Here is a 25990-nt window from a genome sequence, read left to right on the forward strand (position 1 = left end):
TGTGATGCAGACATTGACTTGCTACTGCTTACCTTACTCACCGTGTACAGAAATGCTGATTGTTTTGACTAATCAGTCCATTTTTGTCTACCCTTCTCCACCCCATCAGACTCTTACTTTGGCTGGAACCAATGTGCACTGGATGCCGCTTGCATGTCTAACAAGATAGCACTTTGTCTTTGCCTTTGTTCCTTCATAAAAAACTGTTTGGGCCTCCAAACTGCATGCCTCAGCCTTGTAAAATATGGATCTGCTGTATTAATTTAAGCAATGTGGGTTGCTGCCCTGTATACTAGGGCTGGGTGGAGAATAGATCTCCAGAAGTTTTGGAGTTCAAGTCCCAGCATTCTTGACACATGCTGGCAGGGGTGTGAGGGTGCTGAAGATCTGCCTTCTGCCCACCCCTGTGATGCACCTCAGGATTAAGCTCTGCTAATGCAGTGCTGTTTTATTTCCAAGTAGGCATGCATACAAATTGCAGTGAAGTTTGAGCCAGGGGTGCACAGGGGTCAGCAGGGCCTGCATCAGTAGAGGTGGTCCTTGCATATGTCATAGCTGTTTAAAGCACTTTCCCCTGGTACCACTTTCTGAACTGGTACACGGACAAAATTCCTACAGAGTTATTCGTAGTTAGAGAACAATCCTTTTAAAGCACGTCCTGTGCACTACCTCAGTAATCCGTAGAACAAGGTTACAAGGTAGATTAGTAGCATTTCCCCATTTTTCACTGAGGGTGACTATGTGAATACCTGCCTTAGGGTGCAATTCTATGCTTGTTTACAGAAGAAAAAAGGCGTTCAACATCCAGTGCGCCTTAGTCTGCATGGTTGTCTGGGCCATGCTGGGAGTTGTAGAACTTTTTTCCCCTGTCTAAACGTGTGTGGGATTGCATCTAAAGCTACCTAGGCTTTACCTAGGGGTGAGATTTGGACAAGGGGCTGATTTCCAGCTCAGCCTCTCAGCCACTATATTACATGAGCTCTGGGTTGTTGTAAATCATGCTCTCCTTTCTATAAACTAATTACTGCTTAATCCTTCTGTCATTGGAGGCATGCAATGGTAAAGGGGGTTTATTGCTTAAATGCTGGCAAAGAGCACAGTCCACTGGGACGTCTCCAGTCTCCGTGTAAATGAGCAAGATGATTTTGGAGACTGTCCTAGTGAACTGTTCCCAAAGCAATGGCCCTGAAAGCCTTGGCTTTCCTTCCAGCTGTATGCATCTGAGCAATTGAATGGAATTCTCAAGGAAGTGGAATAGTTGCAGTCTCTGCTGAAAGGCTGGTATCCCAAGATAGTCTGTTTATTTTGTCTGTTTCACCACCTCAGGACTCTTTCTCCTGCAAAGTCTCCATCATCATCTACTGGCTCCATTGCCTCCAGCAGAAAATACCCCTACCCAATGCCTCCTCTTCCTGATGAGGAGAAAAAGGCCAGCAGAGCAGGTGCCAGGGTAAGCGTGGCTTCTTTCTTCAGATGTCATGGGGTCTTCTGCAGATATGGACTCAGGGAATGCTGGTTGGCCTTTGGCCACACAATAGGTGGGAAGCAACTTTAGGTGTGCCCGAGGGAGCTGGCGCAAGTAGACTTCCATACTGTCTGCTCCTCACTGGAGGATCCTGGAACTGTTGCGCACTTCCCCCCTCCTCCCCAGCTGAATGGATCCTTCCAAAGAGGCACCTTCCATGAATGGAGCTCCACTCATGGATGCCTTTACCTTTCCCTGCACTGTAGCCTACCCACTCAGTAGAATGTGTAGCAGTTTTGGGGACTGGGAGGGGCTGCCATGGGGAAGAGTGTGTGGCGAATTATGCTTCTGCCAGCCCAGTTGTATGATGTACCTACCTATGTATCCAAGCCAGTAGGTTCATGGTTGGGGTACCATTTGAACTTGGATCTCTGCCTATTGGACCGCACTGGTAATTAGATTTTTACCCAGAAAATTTGCTATCACAGCAGTATCACGTGTCATCCCAGAGGTGCAACAATTCCAGTGACAGGTTATCTTACCTTTCTCCTCTTACAGCTATGGGAGACTTCCATTTAGTTCCAAAGCTGACCCAAGAACTGTTTACTTCAGATTTTATATGAACTCAGCATCACTGAGTTGCTGACCATTCATCTGCTAAACGGACAATTGGACGGGATTGGCATGCAGCAAGCAAGTTCTCCTGATGAAGGACAAGTCCATTTTCTGCACCTGACAAGGATTTTATTAATCATAAGTAAAGAACAACCAAACTGTTAAAAATATTAACCTGGAATATATGGGATTGAATATGATAAGATGATTCCGCATGATGACAGATAATATGTAGACATTCTGATAAAACTAATTGGAGTCCCAGATGTGGGTTGTCTGGTCTAACATAGTCCCAAATAGCTAAAAGAAAAGAATCAGAATTTGGTACATCAACATTTATGCTGTGTGCATGACTCCCCTGTTTGCCACTTTCCATGTATAAGGGATTACTCATTATACTGTAGTAGAATTAGCATGCAGGAGTAAGATTTTTTTTTCTTTCACAAGTGAGATCCGAAGAAGCAATCATTTTTGACATAAGCATCCAACAACAAAAAGTGACTTTTTAAACCTTTTGTGATTATATTCTCCGTAGAAACACATATATCTGTAAAAAGTTGTAAAATATCAACACTGCTATTATATAGTGTGTATGTGTGTTGGGGGAGGTTTGCTCCTGGGACTTTGCACTTGGAGTACCCTCCTCTCCACTGCAGTTGGCATGGAAAGAACTATGCCAGCTGGGAAAGGGTTTAGGGGATGTTCTGGGGAGTAGGGAGGGGAGGAGACCATTGCTGTGAAGATATGACCTATTCCGGCAGCTCTTTGGTCTCCTTTCTTCCTCCTCCAAAGCACCACAGTTAGCTAAAACTGTCAGCATTCATCTCCACGCTCCTTCTGCCTAGCATACAATGCTCATAATTCTTTGGGTTGAGAAGATTACGGGCATCCCTGTAGGACTGCACCCTTAAGGGCCAAATTAAAAGAGAGCCAGGAGATCCATGTGTATGGGAAAGGCTGTCCAGCAAGGCACCAGTGTAACATGCAAAATGCCTCAGGTTCTTCTCCTTGCTTTCCCATGCACAGCTGGGAAAAACTCCCATCTGAAACCCCAATGAACTGCTGCCATATGTGAAACAGTGCTTCAATTGGGTATAAGACACCTCCCTATGATATTTGGCAGGGTCCCCCCCCCCAAGTTTTAATAGCAGCTTCAGGAGAATGCAGTGATTCAGATAGTAACCACAGTACAAAGGAAGTTCTTTTCAGTCCTTTCTGCCATATTCATATTGTTTTCCCATCAAAAGTACACCTGTCCTTCAAGTACCATGCAGGATTTAATGCAAGACCTGACTGGGCCTCAAGTGCTAACATGAAGAATCTAGCATGCTTTTCCGTGGAGAAAAGGAATTCACAGTAAGACATTTTCTTCTCTCTTCATCCTGTACCCACCACCTGTAATCAACTGTAACCACTGAGACTTAAATGGGGCACAATTTCTGCGCAACAATCTGGAACTGCAACAGTGAATGTCACAATGGTTAAAACGGCACATTTGCTGTGCATACTGAACATCTATTTTCTGAAGTTCAGCTATCCAGAGCTCCCAAATTATCCACCTTCACCAGTTATCCTACATGCTGATATAATACTATATGCATAGTGCACCTTTTGGCCACCTAAGAGACATTACTTGAATGCTTTGGCTACATTAGCAGATCTCACTCATCTGTGCGGAGTAAAATATGGCAGACTTTCCATTCCTACTTGGATAAGACAGACAGAACAGTGTGCAATATGTAATATCAGTATTTTAAATTGATTACACATTGTCGAACATGCACAAACTGATCCATCTCCCTAAAGTTCACATAGAATCCTTCAGCTCATTATGAAAGGCTTAGCAACATTTTGTAACAAAATTTTGTGATGATAAACGCAATACTGCTTGCTTGTGTAAATTTGTTACATAGGAGTCATTACTTGACTGTTTGGCAAGCTTAATAGAAAACTGCAGAAGATATGAAGCAGGTGTAATAAAAGGAAAGGGAGAAGCATTTTTTCTAGGGTGTTTAGAAAAAGTGCTTTTGAGCCCAATTTCTAAGATTAATAGTACAGTCTATCCAAGCTTGTAAGGTCCTCTTCTTGCTCACTTCATCAGGTGAGAGATTAAAATTATTTTTGTCACCTCATTGTGGTGGAATGTTCTCTTCCCATAATATCTGTTGAGGTAGATGTAATAGATCACGGTTTGCAATGGAAGAATGTAGGACAGAAGCTGTGCTGGAAGCAAGGGGCTGTTTTATTTTGCCCCTCAGTCCCATAGTCTTTCCAAGGGAAGATATTTGGGGAAAATACTGCTTTGCAGAGCCAGGTTAACAATGGAGAACAAACCCTTAAAGAGGATTTAAGGGGTCTGTCTCAGTTATTAGAAAGCACCAAAAGAACAATTCACAGTGGAAAGCATTCTAAGGCAAAAGCATCATCTAATCCTTTAAGAGTATTTGAATGGGAGCATTAACTCTATTTCTGAATTTTCTACCTCTTTCCCATTGTTCCTTGGGTAGATGTGTTGCCACTTGTGGCCTTCCTTCATGTAACTGGACTTATTTTGAGAAATTCCAATTATTTTAGTATATCAGTTCTATGAGAAAATAAAAATTTAAGGTACTTCTAAGGATGTCTCTAATTGTAAAATATGTAAGACATTAAAAGTATTATATTTATAAGATTTTGCCAGTTATATTTATACAATATTGATCTGGCAGTCATAAATATCCCTATAAGAGGTGTAACATTTGGTAAGTATTTCAATTTGTAATAAATAGGAAAGAAATAAAGCAAGAGAGCAAATTCCCACATGAGGAAATGTATAAGAGATTATACAATATATGTAAAAGTCTAATTTTGGAAATATGTGATGTAAGTCAGGGATTTGGCAGATGGATGCGGAGTCAATGTCTTCTGCCATTAGGCCTGAAGAAATATGGCTGAAATTGTAGCTTCCTTTCTCTTGGTTTCAGGGGATTTTCAATCACCTTCTGGAACCTGCGTCAAGGGAATGTCAAAGCAAAATGGCCAACTCCATATGAATTGTAGAAAACACCCTCCCACACCTTAGCTTTTTAGTGGCAATATTTAGATGTTTATTATGTGCCTTTTGTTTTGATACAACTCCATGTGTCATCCGGAACAAACTGGTGATATTTCCTTCATTCCTCTTCATTCATCTATCTATGGTTTTCAGATAATTGAGGGTGAAGAGTATTATCGTTGTTGTTGTTATTATTATTATTATTATTATTATTATTATTATTATTATTAGCAGACAGAGTTGAATGTAATGTGGGACTAGTTGAGGTAACTTCCAAGCATTCATTGGGAAATTGTCCTTATATGTTGTTAATTACATGCATCACCATTGTCTGATCATTACGGATATTTGTAAATATTCAGTCACTTAGTCATCTTAATGTAAAGTTAAACATAATTTTAATAAATTTTGGCTTTTACTTCTGTGGTGTAGTACAGGATTTCTCAGTTCGCAAAACTGGTGTTGCCTTGAAAAAGGCACAAATACTGATCAGTAGTGACTGAATCTGGGGCCAGGAAGACCAACGGGGTGTTTTGGGTCCTGGAAAGTTGTGAAGGTAAGATGCCAGGAGACTCACAGGTTATAGTCAGGTCTTACTTTCTATAAATGTGGACAGGCTCAGGTGCATGTTTGTTTTAAGCTTTATGTACATGAAAGTGACCGTTCAAGAAATGCCCATTAAATGCAACCGAGGCAAAAAGAATGGCTTGAGGCAATCCAGCACTAGCAGAAAAAGTACAAGAAGTAGTGCTGCACTAGTTACATAAGTGTGAGCAGACCATGTAATGCACTTAGCACAAGCAATAGTTAGAGCAACAGAGCTGTAGCAGGTTGTAAAAGCATTTGTGCAATGGCTTGTGCAAACAGAACTTACTATTTGCACAAGGATTAATAGGGGTTTCTACAAGGAGCAGAAGTTTCGTACTTGTAGACTAGCATCATTGGATGCAGGGTACTCTCTTTCTTTCTTGCAATAAAGTACCAAGTCTTATCAAATTTAAGGCTGTTTCTGTCCCAGTAAGAGGCGGTAGAAACTGATGTTGAATAAAAATGCAGGTAGAAGGAAATGGGTACTGCTGTTTTAGTGAGCTTTCCCAGGGCTTTGCTTCATTAATTAAACATAAACAGTAGTTGGGGTGGAGGAATATGATGCAAAGGCTTAGATGTTTACAGAGGGAGGGTGTGCCTGAAGGAGTCTTGCATGCCATCCTTAACATTTGCCAACCACTGCAAACAGGAGCTGGGGCCTCATGTTAGTAGAGAGAGAAGGGAAGTACAGCAAGGAAATAGCCAGCCAGAGATCAGTGCATGGGTCCCCGACTAGTAAGAGGGAATGTGGTAGGCATAAGAACAGAGCCGCTGGGTAGTAATTGTATGCAAATCATCTGAACCATTGGAGCTGCATGGATGTCTTGCAGTGGGTAATGTGTGGCCTTCCAGTTATTTTAACCCTACTGTTGACGAGGACTGATGGGAGTTGAGGGTCCTAAGTGGGCTTGAGCTACACAAGTGAATTGACACACCTGAAATCTTACTCAGGCCAACCCAACTTGGTTTTCTGTTGCTGCTTAACTGGTGTCTGCGCTCTAAGTAAGCGGCATGCCAGAAAATAAGGAATGCCGTTCAGTCCAGGGTTGTGCTGGAACTCTAATTCATGCTAGTTTAGGGCTTATTTTAAGAATGGAAATTATTGCATTTATTTACTACATTTCTAATGCTGTCCCCAAAATGTGCCTCAGAAGGGGGAAGAGAGACATGCTGGGGAGGGTGCCGGGCCATCTCTCTATGGCGAGTCCTATTGGTGTTCCTTCCCACCCTCCCCTCCCCTCCCCATTTATCTAGGTCTAGATAAAACACACAGGTCAGGTGAGGCGCAGTGGTGCTTGGAGGTCGCTGCTGCTGCTCCTCACTCTTGCCATGGGCTGCAAGTAAGTCTGAGTTTAGAAGCTTATCTGCACCCAGGCCTGGGGCATTGGATCGCACCCTAAATCTGGCATGAGGGAGTTTTATGAAGAAGCATCAGGAGGCAGCATTTATCCCCTGTACCTCTTTGCTAGGTACAAAATCTTAACTATAGTTGCATGAAATGCTGCCAACCATTTCATTTGCACACAAACACTTGTCTCTTCAAATAAGGTGAGCTGTTAGGGCAGGGGTGACCAATGCAAACTTGTCCAAATGTTTTGGCCACAATTCCCATCAGCCCTAGCCCAAGATAGGCAATGGTGAGCTATGACTGGAGTTGTAGGCCAAATTATCTCAGGGGCCACAGGAAAAGAAAAGGCTCTGTTCTTTTGCACTTGACTTGCACTGTCCTAATAAATGTTTCCTGAGTCTGGCTGTATTTTCTGTTTTGCATTTGGATGAAACTGTTGCATTGAGCCTTGTGCTCTGGCTGCACAATATCAGTTGATGAGGATCTGTGACAACATGCACCATACCTTGGCTCAGCTGATCTTAAATACATAGAAAAGCAGCTTCTATTGATATGTCCTAAAATAATTTATCTAGGACTGGGCATTTTAGAGGCATTTTTGGCAATTGTCTGCATTCCTCTTTTCAGTAATTGCATTTTATTTATGTATATATTATTTTTGCTATTTTACTCCTATCCTTGGATATGCCGCAGTTGGCCTTGAGAAAAATGTCTTGTTCTGCAATGTTATCTGTGAACAGGGTAATGTTACAATAGCCATGCATCACCTGGTTTAGATAGTCTTCCCACCGTGAGAGTTCTAGGATGCATCCTATGTGACTTGTCTCTAGGCACACCTATGTTTTCCTGTGTGTGAGAGTTATTCCATATAGTTGTATGTTTGTATTATAGGGAAACTGCAAAACCATTGGCATTTTTTCCTACAGACAGACTTCTACAGAAAAAAACTGAGGTGTCAGTGCAGCTAGCTATTCTCAGGCTGGAACTTTTTTTTTTTTTGAATAAGTTTTTTTCTTAATATACCTAACAAAAAGAAACTAAAAAGCATCAATCATCGAAAACATCAGAGCTACTGGGTCAGCCCCCCCCCCCCACTTTTTTCTTTTTATGTTAAACTATAAAGATATTTAAGTCTATGCACAGTCCCGTTTCTCTAGCCAATGATAAAAAGAGTCCCAGGTTTGATAGAAGTCCCAGGCTGGAACTCTAAAAGACTCCTATGCATGCTTACTCAGAAGGTGTCCATTTGTATGCAACAGGACTTACTCCAGGTAAGAGTGCACAGGATTTGCAGTCTTAAGCTGGCTAAGTCAACATACTAATACTTGGCGTCCCTTTGGTATTTTACAAAAGCTAAGAGAGCAAACCTATGAAACTTGACTATCATTTGAGAAATAAAGATGACTTCTAAGCTCGGCCAAAAGAGAACCACCACTAAATAAGTAACTAGGAATTACTGGAACTCTTTCAGAGCACAACACTAGATGGTACAGCCTCTTAACTTTCTTTGAAAGTTTATGTAACATTTCAGTATTGTTTATCTTTTTACTCATGCATATGCACACCCACACCATTTCAAAGAGATTTCTCTGCATGTACTATTAAGGAGATATGGAGCAATTTGGGACTTTTTTGTGGGCATTAGTACACATTCTCAACACTTTAACCACCCAGAGAGCCTTTGGCTATTGGGTGGTATAAAAATGAAATACATAAACAAACATAAGTTCACATGCTGATTTTTAAAACTTGCTTTTAATAACAATTTTGAATTTTGTGGTACCTGCACAGGAATCTAGCATCCATTTTCCTCCATGACCTTATAAAGAGATGGCGAAGTCCTTAGTTGCAATGAAGTTTAGTTCAGGTAAAAAAAAAAAGTTAAACTGATAAGAAACTATTTCCATTTAAACAATTCTAGCTATCTGAAATATATAGCTGTCCTATATAAACTTGCCTGGGAGTAAATAATGTAATGCAATGTGGCTTACTTCTTAGTAGGCAGCTACAGGATTGCCCTATAGGGAAAACCAATCAAGTTGGTGGAAGGCATCTCAAGGTGCAATCCTACAGCCTCAGACAGCAACTGAGGTCCCATGCTCCAAACTCAGAGGGGAAATCAGAACTCTGACTCCACTTCACCTTCCAGGTAGCGCAGGGAGAACAGCTGGTTGCTTGGAGACCAGTAACTTGAGTGCAGGGAAGGGGGACGTTTCAGTGGGTGGGGAGGGGACAAGACTGGAGAGGTGAGACAAGCTCTCCTGGGGCTTCTCCAGTCTCCTCTCCTGCCCTCCCCCTCCACCCCTCCCACTAGATGGGCAAAAAAGGCAGGGCAGAAGGATGCAGCGGTGAAGCTCACCTCTGACAATCCTCCTGCCCTGCAAAGGATGCTGGGAAGACCCCCAGGTTTGGGGGCTTCTACTCATGGTGCACGTCAAAGGACTGCATCCCAAGCCACTAAGTGGAAGATGTTAATAAGGCAGCCCACAACAGCAGAGTGACAATCAGGCAGGTAGAACATGGCACAGTAGCAATCCTGTGAATACACCTGAAGTACTTATGGGCCAAGGGCTCCTAGTGCTATGAATGAAAAGCTACTGAGCATCCTTGCTACCTTAATGTTTTTTCTGGGAAGAAAAAAAAAAAAAAGGAAGTACTGTCATTTCCCCACTCCCTGGCTGACAATGTGCGGATTCCCCGTAAAATGTCCTATCTGAGGCAAGGATATAAGCCTCTGGACGTACTCTTAAGTTGTATGTAAATGCAAGTCAAACTTTAAAATCCTTCCCATTTTACAACTTCAAATAAGGGAGTACAGATTATTTTTTTAAGCCTGAGAGGCCTTAAGACCTTGCATAGTCAAAATATATTTTTACAACCAATTTAAAAGCCACCTATAAATACGCTTCACTGCCATATGAATATAGTGGTGCTAGCTGATAACTATACAATATCATGGAGCTGTAATTCAGTAAGTACTAAGGTATCATATATATATATATCTTTATAATGGCAAATTAATGCTGGCCTGCATTGACAATTTGTGTAGTATTTGCTAAGCATCATCTAGTACTTATTAAACTATAACTATTCAACTAAAAATATGACACTGCATTATTCTAATACTGGCCATAACCCATCACAATTTATGTGTGCTTTTAATGTTATTAGTTTAAATGGAACTCAACCCTCACTTAACTTGGATGACCATCTTATTTCAACTTGCTGTGATGTTAATCAAAGTGGCACTGATGGCATTTTAAATCTGCTGCTGCAATTGTTTTCAACATGGATACTTTGGTGTACAATATATCTCAACGGCTGGATTTTTCGCAGTAATGTGTTGCTTTAAAAGTAATTAAAGCTACCCCATATGGTAAGATCGAACAACTGTATTCAACACTGGATATTGTTTCTACAATAATCATGTTGCATCTTGTAACTGTTTTACTTTATGGGACTCTCAATTCTTACCCAATATACTGCTTGAAGCATCAGATATCTGACAAATGCCAATACAAAACCCTACACATTATATCATTGTAGATCTGAATATGGCTTTGTCATCAACATTATAAAGTCAGTTTTCCTGTAAATGAATAAAAATGTTCCTTTTACAGAATTGTGACTTGGAATCTCAATTTTTCAAAACTTTTACATAGCGCCCCTTACTACTGGAATATGTGGTGCAAATTGCCTGATTTCCATTGTTATTGATGTATTCCACCATCAGAAAAAAGACTTTCAGTTGCATACAAAGGCAGTGTGGCATCTTCTAAACGGCTTCTGAATTTCAGTGTTTGCAGAGGCTGACTAAAACACAGGGAATGGGAAAATCCCAACTTTCCACTGGCCTTGAGAAGTGTGTGGTGTCTATTCCCCATTTGCAATGTCTGTTAGAATGCTAATCCCAGATAGTCAATTTATAAGCACAAGTCAGAGGTGTGATCTGATCTCCAAAACTAATAAAGTCAGATAAAGAGGATACTAATAAATAAGGTGCTGCAAGGTAGCACTTCACTTGGGGCAGCAAGCCAGAATCCCAAATAAAAAAAGGTAATAAAAATCTTTAGTAGGAAGAAAAGAAGAAGAAAAAAACATTTCCTGTAAAGAAAGGAAACCTAATGCCACGTTTCTCCCTGATTCTCATGACTGGCAGCATGTGGCAGAAAAAGAAATCACTTGCTCATGGTATTTTTCACTCCTCACGTCTTCAACTGTATTTTTTTATATTATAGAGAAAGGGAAAATCTTTTTAATAGGGATTGGTGCATCTTGGGAAGCTTGGATTAGTTTCCACACAGATACCATATCCTGCTATTGCAGCACACTCTCGATATGGAAGGTAATTAAACCCATTAATGTGTTCCTTCCTACACTCAAAATAATCACAGAGAGTGATTGTCAGCTTAAGCATGAAAGTTGTAATTTGCTACTTCCAGAACTGCTTTCAACTGCCCTGGAAGTCTGGAAACTCAGTATGTTTTCACAAGGCTGGAATGATAGAATGGTGCATTATTGTCAACTTGTTAGCCATAATTTATTATGTAATCACCAATAGTATAGATAATACAGTAAACAGAATTAAAAAGCCAGTTTAAATGCTGGCAGTTTAAACATTTTACCTGGTGTTGTGAAGTTGCATTACTTTGTAGATTATGGACAACTCATGGCCAGTGTGATTTCAGAACAAGAGCGGGTCTCTGCTGAGACCCCTGGAGGCTCACCAGAGAATCAGAACTAATCAACTGGATCCACACTGTCAAACTCGGCTATGTGCAGTATTATTCTTTAACTTCATATGTCAGTCATGGCATCTGTGTGGCAAACACAGACCATATCGGTATCAGCAACTTCTCAAACAAACTAACAGTCTGATTGAGAAAAGTCCAGCTATGTTTGGTTTGTGGTTACATTTGCATGTAACCAAGGAAAAATGGAGGTAATATGAAGATCTTTCAAAAGCCCGAGCCTGTGGAACAGAAAGTTCAGTTGTCCTTCTGCTAGCCAGAATGTTTCCTGATATTTGATACGTATATTTAAATATAAACAGAAACAAGCTCAAACTCACATGACTAAACGGCAATGCTTTTTTTCCCCCAACTCGTGCCATGGAACCTACTAGTATGCTGGAAGGTAAGAAATAAATTTTGCCATCAAGAAGAGCATAAACTTGCAGTTAGATTGCATGATGCTGTCAGTAATCCGCATGTCTTCTTTGTTATTACTTTACTGACTATGTTCATATTAGCAAACTGCACTAAAATTTAGCAAACTGTTGTTGTGAGTCACAACAGTGAGGACATATAAAGCACCACCTTCTAAATCTGCAGGGTTGCCAGATTTCTGTCCTATGTATTTTCAAGAAGTCTGAAGCTGAAAAATGAAGGCATCCAATCCATCCTTCTCCTTTGCTTATCCTCCCTCCCTTTCCCTTCTCCTTTTCCTGCTTTATAACCTTATAAAGAGAATTTGTAAGAAGGGACCTCTTTAAATCCATCTCCAGCACCTTCTATATAAAATGGGCACTTAAAGGTATGAAATGTTTCCTAAGATAAATAAATGCACCTTTTAATTTAAGAAAAGGGAATTACAATACATTTCATACTAGAATGATGAATGACAAGATTCAATACACAGGCATTTAAATGTGTCAACAAGGGGAAACATTTAGTAAATAATTTGTTTTATTAAAATGAAGTGGATGGGATCCAGGCTTAGTCATGCATTGAATTCAACTAGTTTGCAGTCCTGCCTTGTCATTTCATTGGGTTGACATTAAGTATGCCTAAGTCTGGATCAAATCCAGTGCACATGACAGAAGTGATCCCAAAGTTGTGTTGCAATGTGGTATAAAGAACCACCCCAGAAGAAGAATTTAAGGTACTCCTTTAAGATTTTTTCCTAATTCTCCATGAAATTATGGCATCATTAGTATTTGTGCATTTGTTTTCACATAAATACATTATATCAAAAATCTTCAATTGAAAGCATGGCACAGTTAGCGAAGAACATTACCAGTTGCGTGTTTCCCACTTGTTGAAATATCGAGGACAAACAAAACATTTTGAGGAAGGAATACTTGGATTACTAGATAGGAAAGGGAAGTTTTTCCATTTCGGGGACCAAAAATATTGTTCATGCAGGCAAATTTCACTGATATTTTGTGTACTTATTTTAATACATGCCCAACTGTTTATCCTGGGATCATCTGGGATAAGTGTGTCCTAATATGAACAATTTCAGTACAGGAAGAGATAAAGGAAAAACTAACTATTTTTACTTCCATATCAAGCAAATTATAAATATCCAGGTCAAATCAACCCAAACCAGCATTTATTATGGTTCCCCCTTTTGTTAGTTATCAAAACTATAAAAGCATATAAATCAATATTTATAAAATATGCAAATACCACTAATTTAGTTACATAGCCATGATAATTTTTGGTGCAAAGCAAATCAAAGAGGAATGTGGACCATGCTCATCAGTCTCTTCCTTCAGCTTGAATCAGATGCTCATGACGCACTGTATGAACTGCAAAGAGAAAGCACCGTGTATCACTACAATGAAGAGCTACAAGAGTCTGCAGTGAGATGCTGGCAAAACAGGAGTGCGGAATGGGTGCCTCTCCAGAAGTTCCTGGCCTACAACATTCATCCTCTCCAGCCACTGGCCATGGTGGCTGGGCAGATTAATAGTTAGGAGTGGAACAGCATCTGGTGGGTGACAGGTTCCCTGCTGTGAAGGATGCTGGTGGAATGGTTTTCAAACTATTCCTAGAAATGCTCAGTGGAGACAAATGGCCTTCCATGAAAGCCATTTGATCTTTGTGGATTTTCTTGTGCAATGTGGAAGCAGCTGTTAGGAGTACAGGGCATGTGAAGAGTGCACCGGGGGCAAAGTCCCACTGTGTGAACTGAGAATGCAGTCCAGAATATGGCCCCAAAAGTTGCTTCTGGGAAAGCCCTAGACCAGTGGTGGTGATCCTATGGCACGTGCGCCACAGTGGGCACGCAGAGCCCTCTCTGTTGGCACGCGAGCCAAGTCGCCCCAGCATCGCCCCAGCATTGGATAACAGCACACATAGGGGCCATGTGCATGCTTGGAAAGGAGTAGTGGTGCCAGGCGATGATGTCAAAGGCCGTGACTCATTAGCCACAACTCGTCTGAGCTTTCGCATGGCCAGTCAGTGCGCTGCCAAGGATATATATATAATTGCTTGGAATTGCTGCAAATTGTTTTTTCTAAACTAAAACCTCAGTTTTCAAGCTTTATTGCACTGTTGGCATAAATAACGGGTTATGGGTTGCAGTTTGGGCACTCGGTCTCTAAAAGTTTCACCATCACTAGGTTAGGGTTACCAAAACGAGGTGTCCCAGCATGATTTTGATGGTTGGAATGTGTTTAGAATGGGCAGAAATGATGAGCTGTGCAGAAAAAGTTACACAAGGAAGGCTTTTTCAAAATCCCTCTCTTTTCAATGGAACTTCTGCCCTCTATTAGGATTAGGGGTGTGCACCAGGGTAGGGTTAGGGTTAGAAAAACGGGGTGTCCTGGTATGATTGTGATGGTTGGAATGTGTTATGAATGGACAGAAAGGATGAGCTGTACAGAAAAAGCTACTCAAGGAAGGCTTTTTCAAAATCATACTCTTTTCAATGGAACTTTAGCCCTATATTAGGGTTACAGGTGTGCACCAGGGCAGGGTTAGGGTTAGAAAAACGAGGTGTCCTGCCATGATTTTGATGGTTGGAATGTGTTTAGAATGGGCAGAAAAGATGAGCTGTGCAGAATGTGGGTTTTAGGTTACAGTTTGGGTAGGCAGTCCCTAAAAGGTTCGCTGTCAGTGCTGTAGACACGGCAAAGAATTGTGGCTTCCTGGGTCCTCCATGTGGAAATCAGCATCCCTTGTAGCACAACTTATCTTCCCTGTTCTGATTGTACTGTATTCTATTCACCATTCTTTTTTGTTTATGTAGGAGGAAGCCTTAAAAAAGCACAATTGGTGTTTTGTCTTCATCTTCTTGTTTTTTGTTTTGACTCAGAAATATTTCTTCATTTTTTTTTCCTTTTTTGGTCAGTGTTTAACAAGTGAGCACTTAGTTTTCCACTGTATGTACCCTTGCCTGGTCAATGGCTTTGTCTGCTTCGGCTGTTAATCTCTAACAGGATGAGGAGGTGAGATGGACCAAAGTACACACTAAATTGTGAAGAACTGACAGCTGCCAGTCGCCTGCTGTCAACTGGAAAGCAGCAGCAAAAGGTGGTCGGGGGCTGAGCAGGTGTACTAAACATGGTAGGGTTAAATTTTCAGCTTGGAAATGTAATTCTCTTGATTTCTAGTGCTGAAAAAACATTTCACCAATACCTCTGGAATATCAAGAAGTGGTATTTGGCAGTCTGTCCTACTTCACAGGGTTGGTGGTGTAGACATACTGCTTTTTCACCACCTTACTGCATAAGTCAGCTTCCATCATTTGAGACTCAAACTGCAGCCAAACAACATCATCTGTATACTCACCACCCTGAGCCTTACTTCTGAGTGGACGCATTTAAGATTACAAGATTACAACACATTTAAGAATGCAACACTAGTTTCATGGAGAATGGACAATCCATTCTCTCAGCTTCACTGGCTGCCATGGGTTGCAACATGCAAGGAACATTCTCATTTTACACAAGCAGCTTATATCCACTTACATCATCATACTGGAAGTTCACCATGCCCTGCTGAGCTGCATCCCTTCTTCGAAAGCTATCTGCAGAAACAAAACGGAAAGTACAGCAAAATTAAGACATGATCCAGAATTAAAAGCATTACAAAACTGTAAGCTACCTTGCTGTAAGCACACTCTATGGATTTTATTTCAACAAGTACTGCAAATCCTTTAACAACATTTTTGGTTGAGGGAAGGAAGGTTTAAAGATTTTCATTTTGTTTGTATGTCCAACAGGCCTCTTTCTTTCCTGTGATATATGCAGACCAACACATCTCTTTGGCTGATATTGGGGTAGCTTGAAATTACCCACCAATGTTGCCCAGGGGGAATGTGGTCCTATATTCTGTAAGAGAAACTATTCATGTGCTACAGTCAGTTGTAATATACGGAAGAAGCAAAAGATGGAAGAAGTAGTTCCAGAATAACCAACCAAATAAACTGGAAGATAGGCAGGAAAGCCTGAAAAGGAGAGCAGAAATCAGTATGTGGTATTAACACTATCAATGACTGACTTTAACCCTTTTAAAAATACTTCATTACTCATCTGGAGAAAAACCCATTCAGTTAAGAATATATTCCAGGTTTTAAGGCTCATCCATGATAGAAAGTAAGAGTGCCTCCAAGAGATACAATTCACACAAGCAGTTTGAGCGCTTTCTTGGTGAATCCAGATACAATGGGGCAGTCTTGTGAGTGGCAACAAACACTACTTTTAAGGACATGCAGTTCCACCAGCAAAGGCAATTTCGAGCTCCACACGGTGGACTGAATCAGGCAAGAAACAGGAGAATTTTGACTGAATGAGCCAAAAGCAAACCACTTACACAGTAATTGTACATGACGGGACAGGGCAGCTCATTCTGCCTTGCACCAGGATGCACTGCCTGCAACAGCCTCCCCTAATCTGGTCCCCTCCAAATGTGTTTGATTAAAACTCCCATAATCCCTGGACAGAATGGTCTTGGCCTGGAATTAGGGGAGTTGCAGCCCAACACATCTGGAACATATCAACCAGGTTTAAGAGAACATCATGAACCTGGACATACCAGTAAGAGCTCGGAGTTTCACACAACATGCAATGTAGTCATCAAAGGATATCTTTCCATGACTGCTGTATCGTTTCACAATTCCATTGACTGCCTGTGGGCTCAACCTAAATCCTGGATGAAAGAAGGATAGAAACTCAACTCAGAGCTAAAGGTGTTGTTATATACCAGCCCTCCCTCCACCTCATACTGTCCAGAGGTATTGGACTACAGTTCAAGATCCGCTAACCTGGCGACATGTGAATATTGTCAGCAAACTCATTCTCTGAGTGCACACCCTAATGTAAATGGAACGGCAGAAACTGCACTCAAGAGGGTGGCATTTAGCAGGGTGGGGTTTGCAAAAGCTCAACAAAACATTATTAAGAAGTCCTAAGGGCTCAGGAAGAAGACCCCAAAATAGCCCAATGAGAAATGAGTGTGTGAGTGGGCACCAAATGCCAATGATGACAGAGGCTGGGAAATGGAAAACTACTCTCTGGCCATGTCCTCTTCCAGGGTCTCCACTTTCAGCAACAAGTTCCACCATGCACTTGAGGGGGTTCTGGCTGCGCTTTACAGGGAGGGTTGACAAGCAGCATGCTGTGCCAGCAGTGACTGGTGCAAGGCTCACATTTCACAGGCTAAGGGATTGGCAGGGGCTTTCTGGGGTTTGGCCTGGCCACTTCCAGCAAGAGGGGAAGGGCTGCTGCTTACCCATGGCTGTCAAGGCTTTCTGCAGCTCCTGAGCATCAACTGCACCGCTATGGTCACCATCGACCCCCATGAAGTGCTGTCTCCAACCATTCAGCACAGCCCAGAGCTCCTTGAATTCATTGAAGCCCAGCATGCCAGACATGTCCCTCTGAAATGCAGCTAAGGATGGTTTGGCAGCAAGAGCAACTCAAGATTAGTATTCTTCAGAACCGCATCCCTGCTCTCTGGAAGGCTACAGCACTATGTCTTGGCAGCCTGTCACTGCCCAGCTTGCCTTTTCAGCCAAAGACATCTGTGGAGTTGGGCCGCAACCCTACGGGCAAATATACACTTCAGATTCGCACTAGTAGAAAAACTAGCAATTGCTTGCGCTAGATACAAAATCTAAAAGTATGCCAAGCAAATGCACAATTAAAACATAAGAAGAAGAACATAAGCAAAGCCATGCTGGAGCAGACCAAAGGTTGGTACACATGGGGGCAAACCAGCTCCCCACAGGATCCCTCAAGCAAGATTTTATTTATTTATTTATTAAAACATTTCTATGCCGCCCCTTGCCGTGCAAGACCACTTCCTGCCCAAGCTCCTCAGCAACTGGTGGATGCAGGCAGGCCTCTGGTAAAGGAGGTGGCACACAGCCAGCAAGGCTAGTAGCCACTGGTAGCCAGCTCCTTCATGAATCTGTCCAATCCCTTTTTAAAGCAATCCAGATTGGCAGCCATCACCAGTTCCCATGGCAGCAAATTCCATAGTTTAACTATACACGGTGTGAAACAGTGCTTCCTTTAACTGTCCTAAATATGGGTCCGTCTATTGCAACACCAATATGACTTCCTTTGATCAGCATCAAGAAGAAACTATTTCTATCTTAGACACCTTTCTTCCTTTACACATAGAGGTTTCACATCCAGAAAGAGTAAATGGCTCAAATCAGATCGTTTTAAAGCAGGCTTCCTCAACATAGTGCTTCCAGATGTCTGGCGTATAATTCCCATCAGCCCTAGCTAGAACAGGCAGTGGTCAGTAATAATGGATCTTATAGTGCAAAACATCTGGGGAAAGTCACTTTAAAGTACTAAAAATTGTTTCAGTTAACATTATTTCTTCCATTATTTCAAGAAAGGAAAAAAAATCAAGCAAACTCCTCAGAACATAAAGCAGAAAACACTAATGATCCAAAAAGGATACATCCAGCATGGAGATCATGAGCCTGCATGTCTCTAAGTTGAAAGCTGTTCATAGGGAAAAAGAAAACATATTAGTCAAATCAGATACAGATGCCAAAGATTAGCTGAAATACATCATCTGCACAAGGACTTTTATTCCCTACCTGCTTCTTCATCTGCCATCAGTGCCTGAAAAAGACTGGGTTGGAAGGTAAAGGAAGAAAAACACAGATCCCTAAAGAGTTTTCCAGGGCAGAGAGATGCAATTGTGAATGCTGGGTGGAATGAAGGGGCAAGGGTGGTAGCCCCTTAGCCAATCCCTCTGTCTGTTGAGGGTGGAGCTTGGGGGGGGGGGGGGGGCTGCTTTGCACCCTCTAAGCTACTTGGCTTCTTATCAAGCCTATTTTATTGGTTTAATAACTTAAGGTGCAGTATGTATGACCTAGCAGGCATACAGAATTGTATTATCTGGCATATTAATTAAATTTACAAAGTAATTGCTATTCTAGGCTATCTTATAGGAAAAACCCCTCCAAAGCAGCTTAACTAGATGATGCATTTTTAGTCAGGAGTGAGTGGATCCTGCTGCCAACCTAAGTGTGCAAGGACAACAGCTTCAACAAGTACGAGTGCCTTGCAAGGCAATCTTATGCATATCTATTCAGAAGTAACAGTGTAATCCTATGGTCAGAGGCAGTGCCCGAAAGGGCACAGGTATTTCTGAGTCCTAGCCCTGAATTTGGACACAATATTCTGACCTTGCAGCAGTGAACTGGGGCTCCAAACCTTTTCCAGCTTACAACCAGTATGGAATGAACAACACTTGCTGCCTCTCCAAGATCAGAAACATGGTCTTGGAGTAAAAGGGGGTGTTCCAGTGGGTTAGGAAGGCTGCAGAGGTGAGGATCCAAGCTGTCCTGAGGCCTCTCCAACTGTCTTCTTCCTCCCCTGATATGCTATCACTGTACAGGTAAAAAACCTTATCTAGCAAAACTTCAGGATTGGGAGGCAGGGATCACCTCTACCACTCCTCTGCCCTGTGGGTTTTGGGGCCTTATTACCCGCATAAGATGGCACTCAAAAGTAATTAGACAATGCTTGGTTTCTAGATCTATGTGTATAATATATAAGCCAACTGAAAATGCATCTGATAAAATAGAGTCTAATTCATAATAGTGTCATAATAAAGCTATTAGTCCTGATGATGCCACGTAAACCTTATTTTGTTCAAAATGGCAAAACTTACGTTTATAGTTGCCTGAAATTCCTGACTGAGTCAGACATCTTTGAAGCTCATCAGCATCTATTTGTCCATCCTTCAGAAAACAGAGAATAATTCCAGTTTTACCTTTTATGTTCCAAATATTTTCTTCTTTGCTATCGATAAACCACTGTGAATTTTCTCAAGACAACAGGCACCTCTGGAGAGGAGAGGCAGGCTAGAGACCTAGCACCTTTCTTGTAATGCTTTCCTATTACAAGAAAATGTGCACATCTCATAACTAGCAGTAAATCTTCCAGAGACCAGCAGAAAATGTTGAGAAAGTACAGCTTCATATATGCAAACCAAACCGGCAAACAGAACAGTGTTCCGATGGGAAAAAACAGTCAGCCACAGTTTTCAGAAAACAAAGACTGGGAATTCTGAACTACCACCTGTGAAATGAGGAAGAAATTCCCCTAAGGTGTGTGGAGCTGTATTCTCCTAAGGAGGAACCATTGTTAGCATGACATCTGGAAGGCTACAATACTGAAGGCCCGATTCTACTTTTCATTCTATCTTTTCATACTGACCAATGTTCTCAGTTTAAATGTGTCTGCTATTAATCACCTGCATACAGATAAACACACCAATACCGATACTGCTTGTGAAAATAATCATTTTTCAATGTGATCTCCCCAGTCTCAGCAGATTAAATCTGCCGGAACATTAGTGCCATATAAATACAGACAGACTAGATCATGTGTGGGTGGGTGTAATAAATTTCCCAGAATAGAAAATTCTGATATGTTTCAAATATCCTGGAACAGAGACTTGTTAAAAGAACTTCAAAAATGAATACTTGTAAAGGGAACGAGAGAATTAAAAAGTGCCTGTCTCCAGTCAGAAGCTTAATTCTCTGATGTATTACCATTCCTAGGTCCAGATATAATGGAAACCACAGTTTGTTCTTGCTACATCAATGTGCCTGCCTGATGTACACACTTACACACTACCCCTTTTCCCTCCTCTCCACGGTTATGAGCAGATCAGGAGTATCCATAGTGCAATCCATAGTTCTTTATAATGTCTGGATTCTTGAAACTATATCATTTAAATGATGAGTGGGAAATGTGTGGACTGAAATTTTCATGATCCCTCACCACTGGTCATGGTGGCTGGGGCTGACAGGGATTGTAGCCCAACAACATCTGGAAGTCACACATTCCTCACCCTTGGTTTAAACCATGATTATCAGACAACAAGCCATGATAAAACTATGGTTTCATTTCCTGGCTTATTCTGAAACTAAGAGTACTCTTCCTCATAACTAGAAAAGAACAACACAGGTACAAATGCGAGGAACATTTATGTGGGAAGAAACCCATGGCTTCCATATGAATTATCCTGGAACATCAGTTTTGAATACATTGCCAAATCAGAAAAATATAAAACAAGGGGAGCTGGGGAATGCCACATTCATAATGATAAACTGCAAGTAGGGCACAAAATCAAAAGCCACCCTCCAGCTATGCCCTATTCCAGGATACTCCATTGGAATGTAGGAACTTGGAAACTCCAAGCAAGAACAGGACAGTACATCCAGAATAAAGATAAATTACAAGATATCATACAATTAGATCTGTGATAAAATAACCATCTAATACTGCTGTGTCTTCTGGAAAATAAAAGGCACCATACCTGTCCAGCTACTGCAGCAAAATAACCATATAAAGGATCTTGAGCCTGACCAGGAAATGCTGGCCCTCCTGGAGCACTTCCATACTAGAAGTAAATGAAATACAATTAATGCATACAGTGCAGTCCTATGAATCTTTACTCAGAACCAAATTGCACTGTGCTCATTGAGGATTGCAGACTTCAGATCTGGAAAGTCCATTTTAAGCACCATTTCGTAACAAGCTAATAATCAACTCCTGACCAGTTGTGGGTCTACATCTGTCTGGAGAACTAACCAGAATAGCCTTCCCCAATGTGATCTCCAGGGGGGTTGAACTATCATTTCCATAACCGCCTAACCACCAGGACAGCTAACTATGGTCATTATGTGAAATCTGGACACTGAGTCCAACCATGCTTCCTATTAGTACTGTGTGTTTACTTCCTAGGCCATGGTGCCTACCATCTGGTTAATTTGACCAGTAAAATAAGTTACATTTCAAATCAGGTACTGTAAATGCTTGTCTTTGGGTCAAGACTGGCCAAAGCAATGCCAAAACCATCCACAGAGCTGTTCCATCTCTAGAGAGATGGCATTTCTGACTTGAAAGAGCCTCGACATCCCTGGAAAGCTTTGTGAGTACTGATGTTCTGTTGCTGGTGCTGGAACACCGGAAGGGTATGTAATGAAAAATAACCACAATGGGGTGGAGGGAAAGAAAATACTTCTTGCACAGGTTGGGAAGAGGTTGTTTTCCTACCATGTAATCTCTCTGGCACCACCACCAAATTGCACTGTAAGTCAGTTCCCACTGAAACGAATGAGACTTATACAGTCAACATAGTGTGAAAGGACCTCATGCTGCCATCCTGCTGAACCTAAGCTGCTCTAGGTTTGGCTGTGAGACCAGCTTGGGAACCCCTTGCAACCACTTTGAATTTGGCAGAAGAAAGGAGGGACATAAATATACAGGTTAATACATCCCATCCCTACAATGGGATGAAACTCCAACTGCCTTAGTCTGGATCCAACCCATGATCTAGGTCACAGCCTATTTTCTTTTGTGGAATAAGAAGCACATTATCCTCTTTGCTTTCAGCTGCCATTGCTTTCATTCACTTTCCTATAACTTGCCTGACCTGCCTCCATCCTACCCTGGAAATGCCAAAAAAAACCATGCAAAATATTAGTTCATTAATGGTTAAGTGTCTTTTTGTATGAGCAACCGAGGCCTAGAACTTTCCAACAGCAAAGGCTGGTAATTGCTGGGCAATGCCGTGAATTTTAATATGATAAGGAAGTACCCTTGGTTTGCTTAAAGAACTGCAAGGCTCAGTTAGTACAATAGGTGTATACAAAGTCACTGCAGCAGTCACAATGGATAGACTGTGGCATCTAACAGACAGACTTCTCCTTGTGCCTAAGGCTCTGCTCCACTGCCCATGATGATCTACTCATATTTATCAATGCCCAGATTCCTCCCACCTCCACAGGAATTACACAGAACAGTAATGTTCACAGAGCCAGCGTGGTGTAGTGGTCTCAGCTGGACCAAGACGTGTGAAATCCACATTCTAGCACCCACTTCACCATGAAGATCACTGGGTGACTTCAGAGCAGTCACTGTCCCTCAGCCTAACCTACCTCACAAGGTTGTTGTGAGAGAAAAGTGGAGAGGAGGATTATGTAAACTGCCTTGGGTTCCTTGCAGGAAAAAGCAGAATAAAAATATAATAACTTAAACTCAGGTGTTTATTCTTGTTTAATTTAACTAGATTTTTAAAATATGAAAACTATTTATAGCTTTTTAAGAAATCTAATTGTTATGCAAGTGTCATTCAACTTACAATACAACCTTAACTAATCAAGTGCCCTCCAGACATATTGGACTACAACCCCCTTTGTCTTCAAGCCACAATGGCTGAGAATACCAGACTGGCGAAGGCTGCTGTGATATTTGTTGGTTACCTGATATAAAAAGGCTTACATTACAAGGTAGATGCTTAGAGAAAAACAAGAAGGTGTGGGGAGGGGAGAGTAAGCCATTTCTACACATGGAGCATAGTAAAAAGCAAACACATGTTTCAAACAGATCTTCTGGCTCTGCAGTCCTAGGTGCTATCCAAACAGAAACCTTTCTCTCTCTTCTGGCTTTTTAAAGCCACACCCCAAGCCACAGAATCCATTTCACCTGCAGCCCAACAAGAGCCAGTGCAGTGCAGTTAGAACAGGGATTGGCAAGCTCCAGTTGTTTGAGGACACAACCTTCAACCACTGGACATGCTGGCTGAGGTTAATGGGAGCCATACTCCAAAATGTCTGGAGGCACCTGGTTGGTTATGCCCAAGTCATACGGGGAGGCAAGGACCAGAGCGATTCAGCTCAAATCCCCGCTCAGCCATGAAGCTGATGGATTACTTCGGGCCCAGCAGTATCTCCTGGCCTCTCCTACCTCACAGGGTTATTAAGAGGATACAGCACCTTCTATGCCACCCTGTTGTATGCCATGCAGGAAGAACCTTGTATGTCACCTGAGTTCTCTGAAGGAGGATTGTGATAAAAGTTCAGCAGATAAGCTAGGGGCGCAGTGCTGCATGGAAGAACTCTGCACTGTGACACCTGTGGCCATTCGCTGACCACACGACAATGTAGCTTTCAGCAGTACTTGCTAAGCAATGGGGCAGAAACCTGCACAGGCTGAGCGTGGAACACGTTTGATGGAGGACTGAGCTGCAGCCAGTCCCCTGGGTGGAGTGCCAGAAAATAAGAGGCATCCACAACTCAAAGATACCCAGTGTACCCGCTCATCCTGTCCGCCTCAGAGCTGCTTCACATACCATCTCACTAGCAGCTGCAAGCAGGTCACATGACAGCACACAGACTTTCACTTTTAGCCCATCCGACCTACATCCTGGTAAAAACCCCAATATCTTGGGTAGCGGCAACCAGGAAGCCAAAGCACAGAAATGGTTTCCGGCGTTGGCAGCAGCGTCCGCTGCCGCCGAATTCCCATCCCAGAGACTGGGGGAACCGGGCTCCGAGATGCTTGGCTCCATCCATCAAACCGTCGTTACACCGGTGGGAGAAGCCAGTCCTTTTGGCTTTTTGTCCCAGTAACAGTCAATAGAACTGAAAGGTTGCATCACTACGAGAGGCCCCCTCCGAGTGGGGCGGGCCCCCGCTCCGCCTGGCTCAGCATGCGGCGGACGGGCGGGGGCTCCCCAGGGCAGCGCCCGCGCCCCTTCCCCAGCCGTGGCGGGGAACGCCGGGGGCTGGGTCCGAGCCCTGCGCCGCGCGAGGCGTGCGCTCTGCACGAGGGCGCGCGAGACAATGAGCGGGGAGAACCCCTTGCACGCCGCGCGCACCCCGGCAGGCGCGGTCCGCCCGCTCGCCTGGAGAGGCGAACCCTCCGGCAGCCCCTGCCGCCTGCCTCTCTCCTAAGCCCAACCATGCCGCCTCCTTCCGCCGCGGCCAAGCCAGGGGCGCCCTGCCCAGCCGTGCCTCGCAAAGCGCCGCCGCAGAGCGCGAAGCCCGCCCCGCAGCCTGTGTCAGCCGGATCGGAGGCCCGTGCCAAGCGCCCGCGCCAGCCCGCCTCGGGCTCGCTCACCCCGCCCTGGTAGTAGCCGCCGCCAGCTCCGGGTTGCCCAGAGTAAGCCATGCTCCGCTCGCTCCAACGCCGTCTCAACCCCGCCCAGCCGCACCGGCTCCGCCGCAGCCCGGAAGGCAAGCGGGGCAAACCATTTGCATAAGAGGAGGAAGGGGGCGCGGGAGGCCAGCCTACCCCGCGCGGGGCAGCGGGAGGAGCCGCCGGCCTGCAGTTTCTGGGCGGGTCGGTCGCCTTTGCCTAACCCTGGTGGCCAGGCGAGCGGAAAGCTGCGGTCGCCGCTGCGCCCATCAGCGCGCCTTTCTGTCGAAAATAATGGAATAAGCCGCACTGCCCTTTTTAAAATGGAAACTTTCGCGCAATAGTGAAACAAAGACTGTCGTGCTTTGCAGAGGACTGACGGCAATTGCGATACTTTCTGGGAACGCAGTGGGGAAGCGAAGGAGCTGTGCGGTTGTTTTACACGTACAGCAAAGGAGCGGCCCAGTCGAGAAGCTAAAATAAGGACTTCGCGGTACAATACGATCGCCCCTATTTAAAGCAGAAAGACGCAGTGGGTCCTACGCGGCGTGCCTCCGAGTGGGTGAGCGGAGGGTTGCAGCTTCGCAGAACAGCCTTATGCATGTTTCCTGGCAGTACTTTCCTAAATCAAAAATACGCACTTCCGGTACTTTCAATTTTGAGAAAGCCTCCTCCTCTTACTGTCCCATCTGCAATCCAAGGGGAAAACCTACATAAAACCACAAATTGCAATTCAGTACTAAATATGGCACCATGGGGTTTGGTCTCTACAGGAAAGGGTAGCTCACTGCAAGATGTGATTCT

General features: G+C 43.1%; 2 protein-coding genes across 4 annotated transcripts in view; one reads left to right on the forward strand and one right to left on the reverse strand.

The window, feature by feature from the left end:
* The window catches only part of ADAM22 (ADAM metallopeptidase domain 22), a 135084-nt gene extending 132758 nt beyond the window's left edge, over nucleotides 1-2326 (forward strand). For both annotated transcript variants that reach the window (XM_044425179.1, XM_044425180.1), the window contains exons 28-29: nucleotides 1327-1450; nucleotides 2024-2326. In XM_044425179.1, coding sequence (XP_044281114.1) covers nucleotides 1327-1450; nucleotides 2024-2044 — 145 coding nt within the window. In that variant the 3' untranslated portion in view covers nucleotides 2045-2326. The remainder of the gene's footprint in view (nucleotides 1-1326; nucleotides 1451-2023) is intronic.
* Nucleotides 2327-11571: 9245 nt separating this feature from the next.
* SRI (sorcin) lies at nucleotides 11572-25261 on the reverse strand. Of its 2 annotated transcripts, XM_044425094.1 has the most exons (8): nucleotides 25169-25261; nucleotides 21582-21665; nucleotides 19926-19995; nucleotides 18702-18745; nucleotides 17514-17661; nucleotides 16818-16931; nucleotides 15752-15810; nucleotides 11572-13585 (listed from the first exon to the last, which is right to left on the reverse strand). In XM_044425094.1, the coding sequence occupies exons 1-8, from the start codon at nucleotides 25217-25219 to the stop codon at nucleotides 13559-13561; spliced, it is 597 nt and encodes a 198-aa protein (XP_044281029.1). In that variant the 5' UTR covers nucleotides 25220-25261; the 3' UTR covers nucleotides 11572-13558. The 2 variants fall into 2 exon arrangements, with proteins under 2 accessions (XP_044281029.1, XP_044281030.1); XM_044425095.1 differs by lacking the exon at nucleotides 21582-21665.
* Between the last annotated feature and the right edge of the window lie 729 nt (nucleotides 25262-25990).

This window comes from Varanus komodoensis, unplaced genomic scaffold (assembly GCF_004798865.1).
Source record: "Varanus komodoensis strain SLA01 unplaced genomic scaffold, ASM479886v1 scaffold15, whole genome shotgun sequence".
NCBI classification, from domain to species: Eukaryota; Metazoa; Chordata; class Lepidosauria; order Squamata; family Varanidae; genus Varanus; species Varanus komodoensis.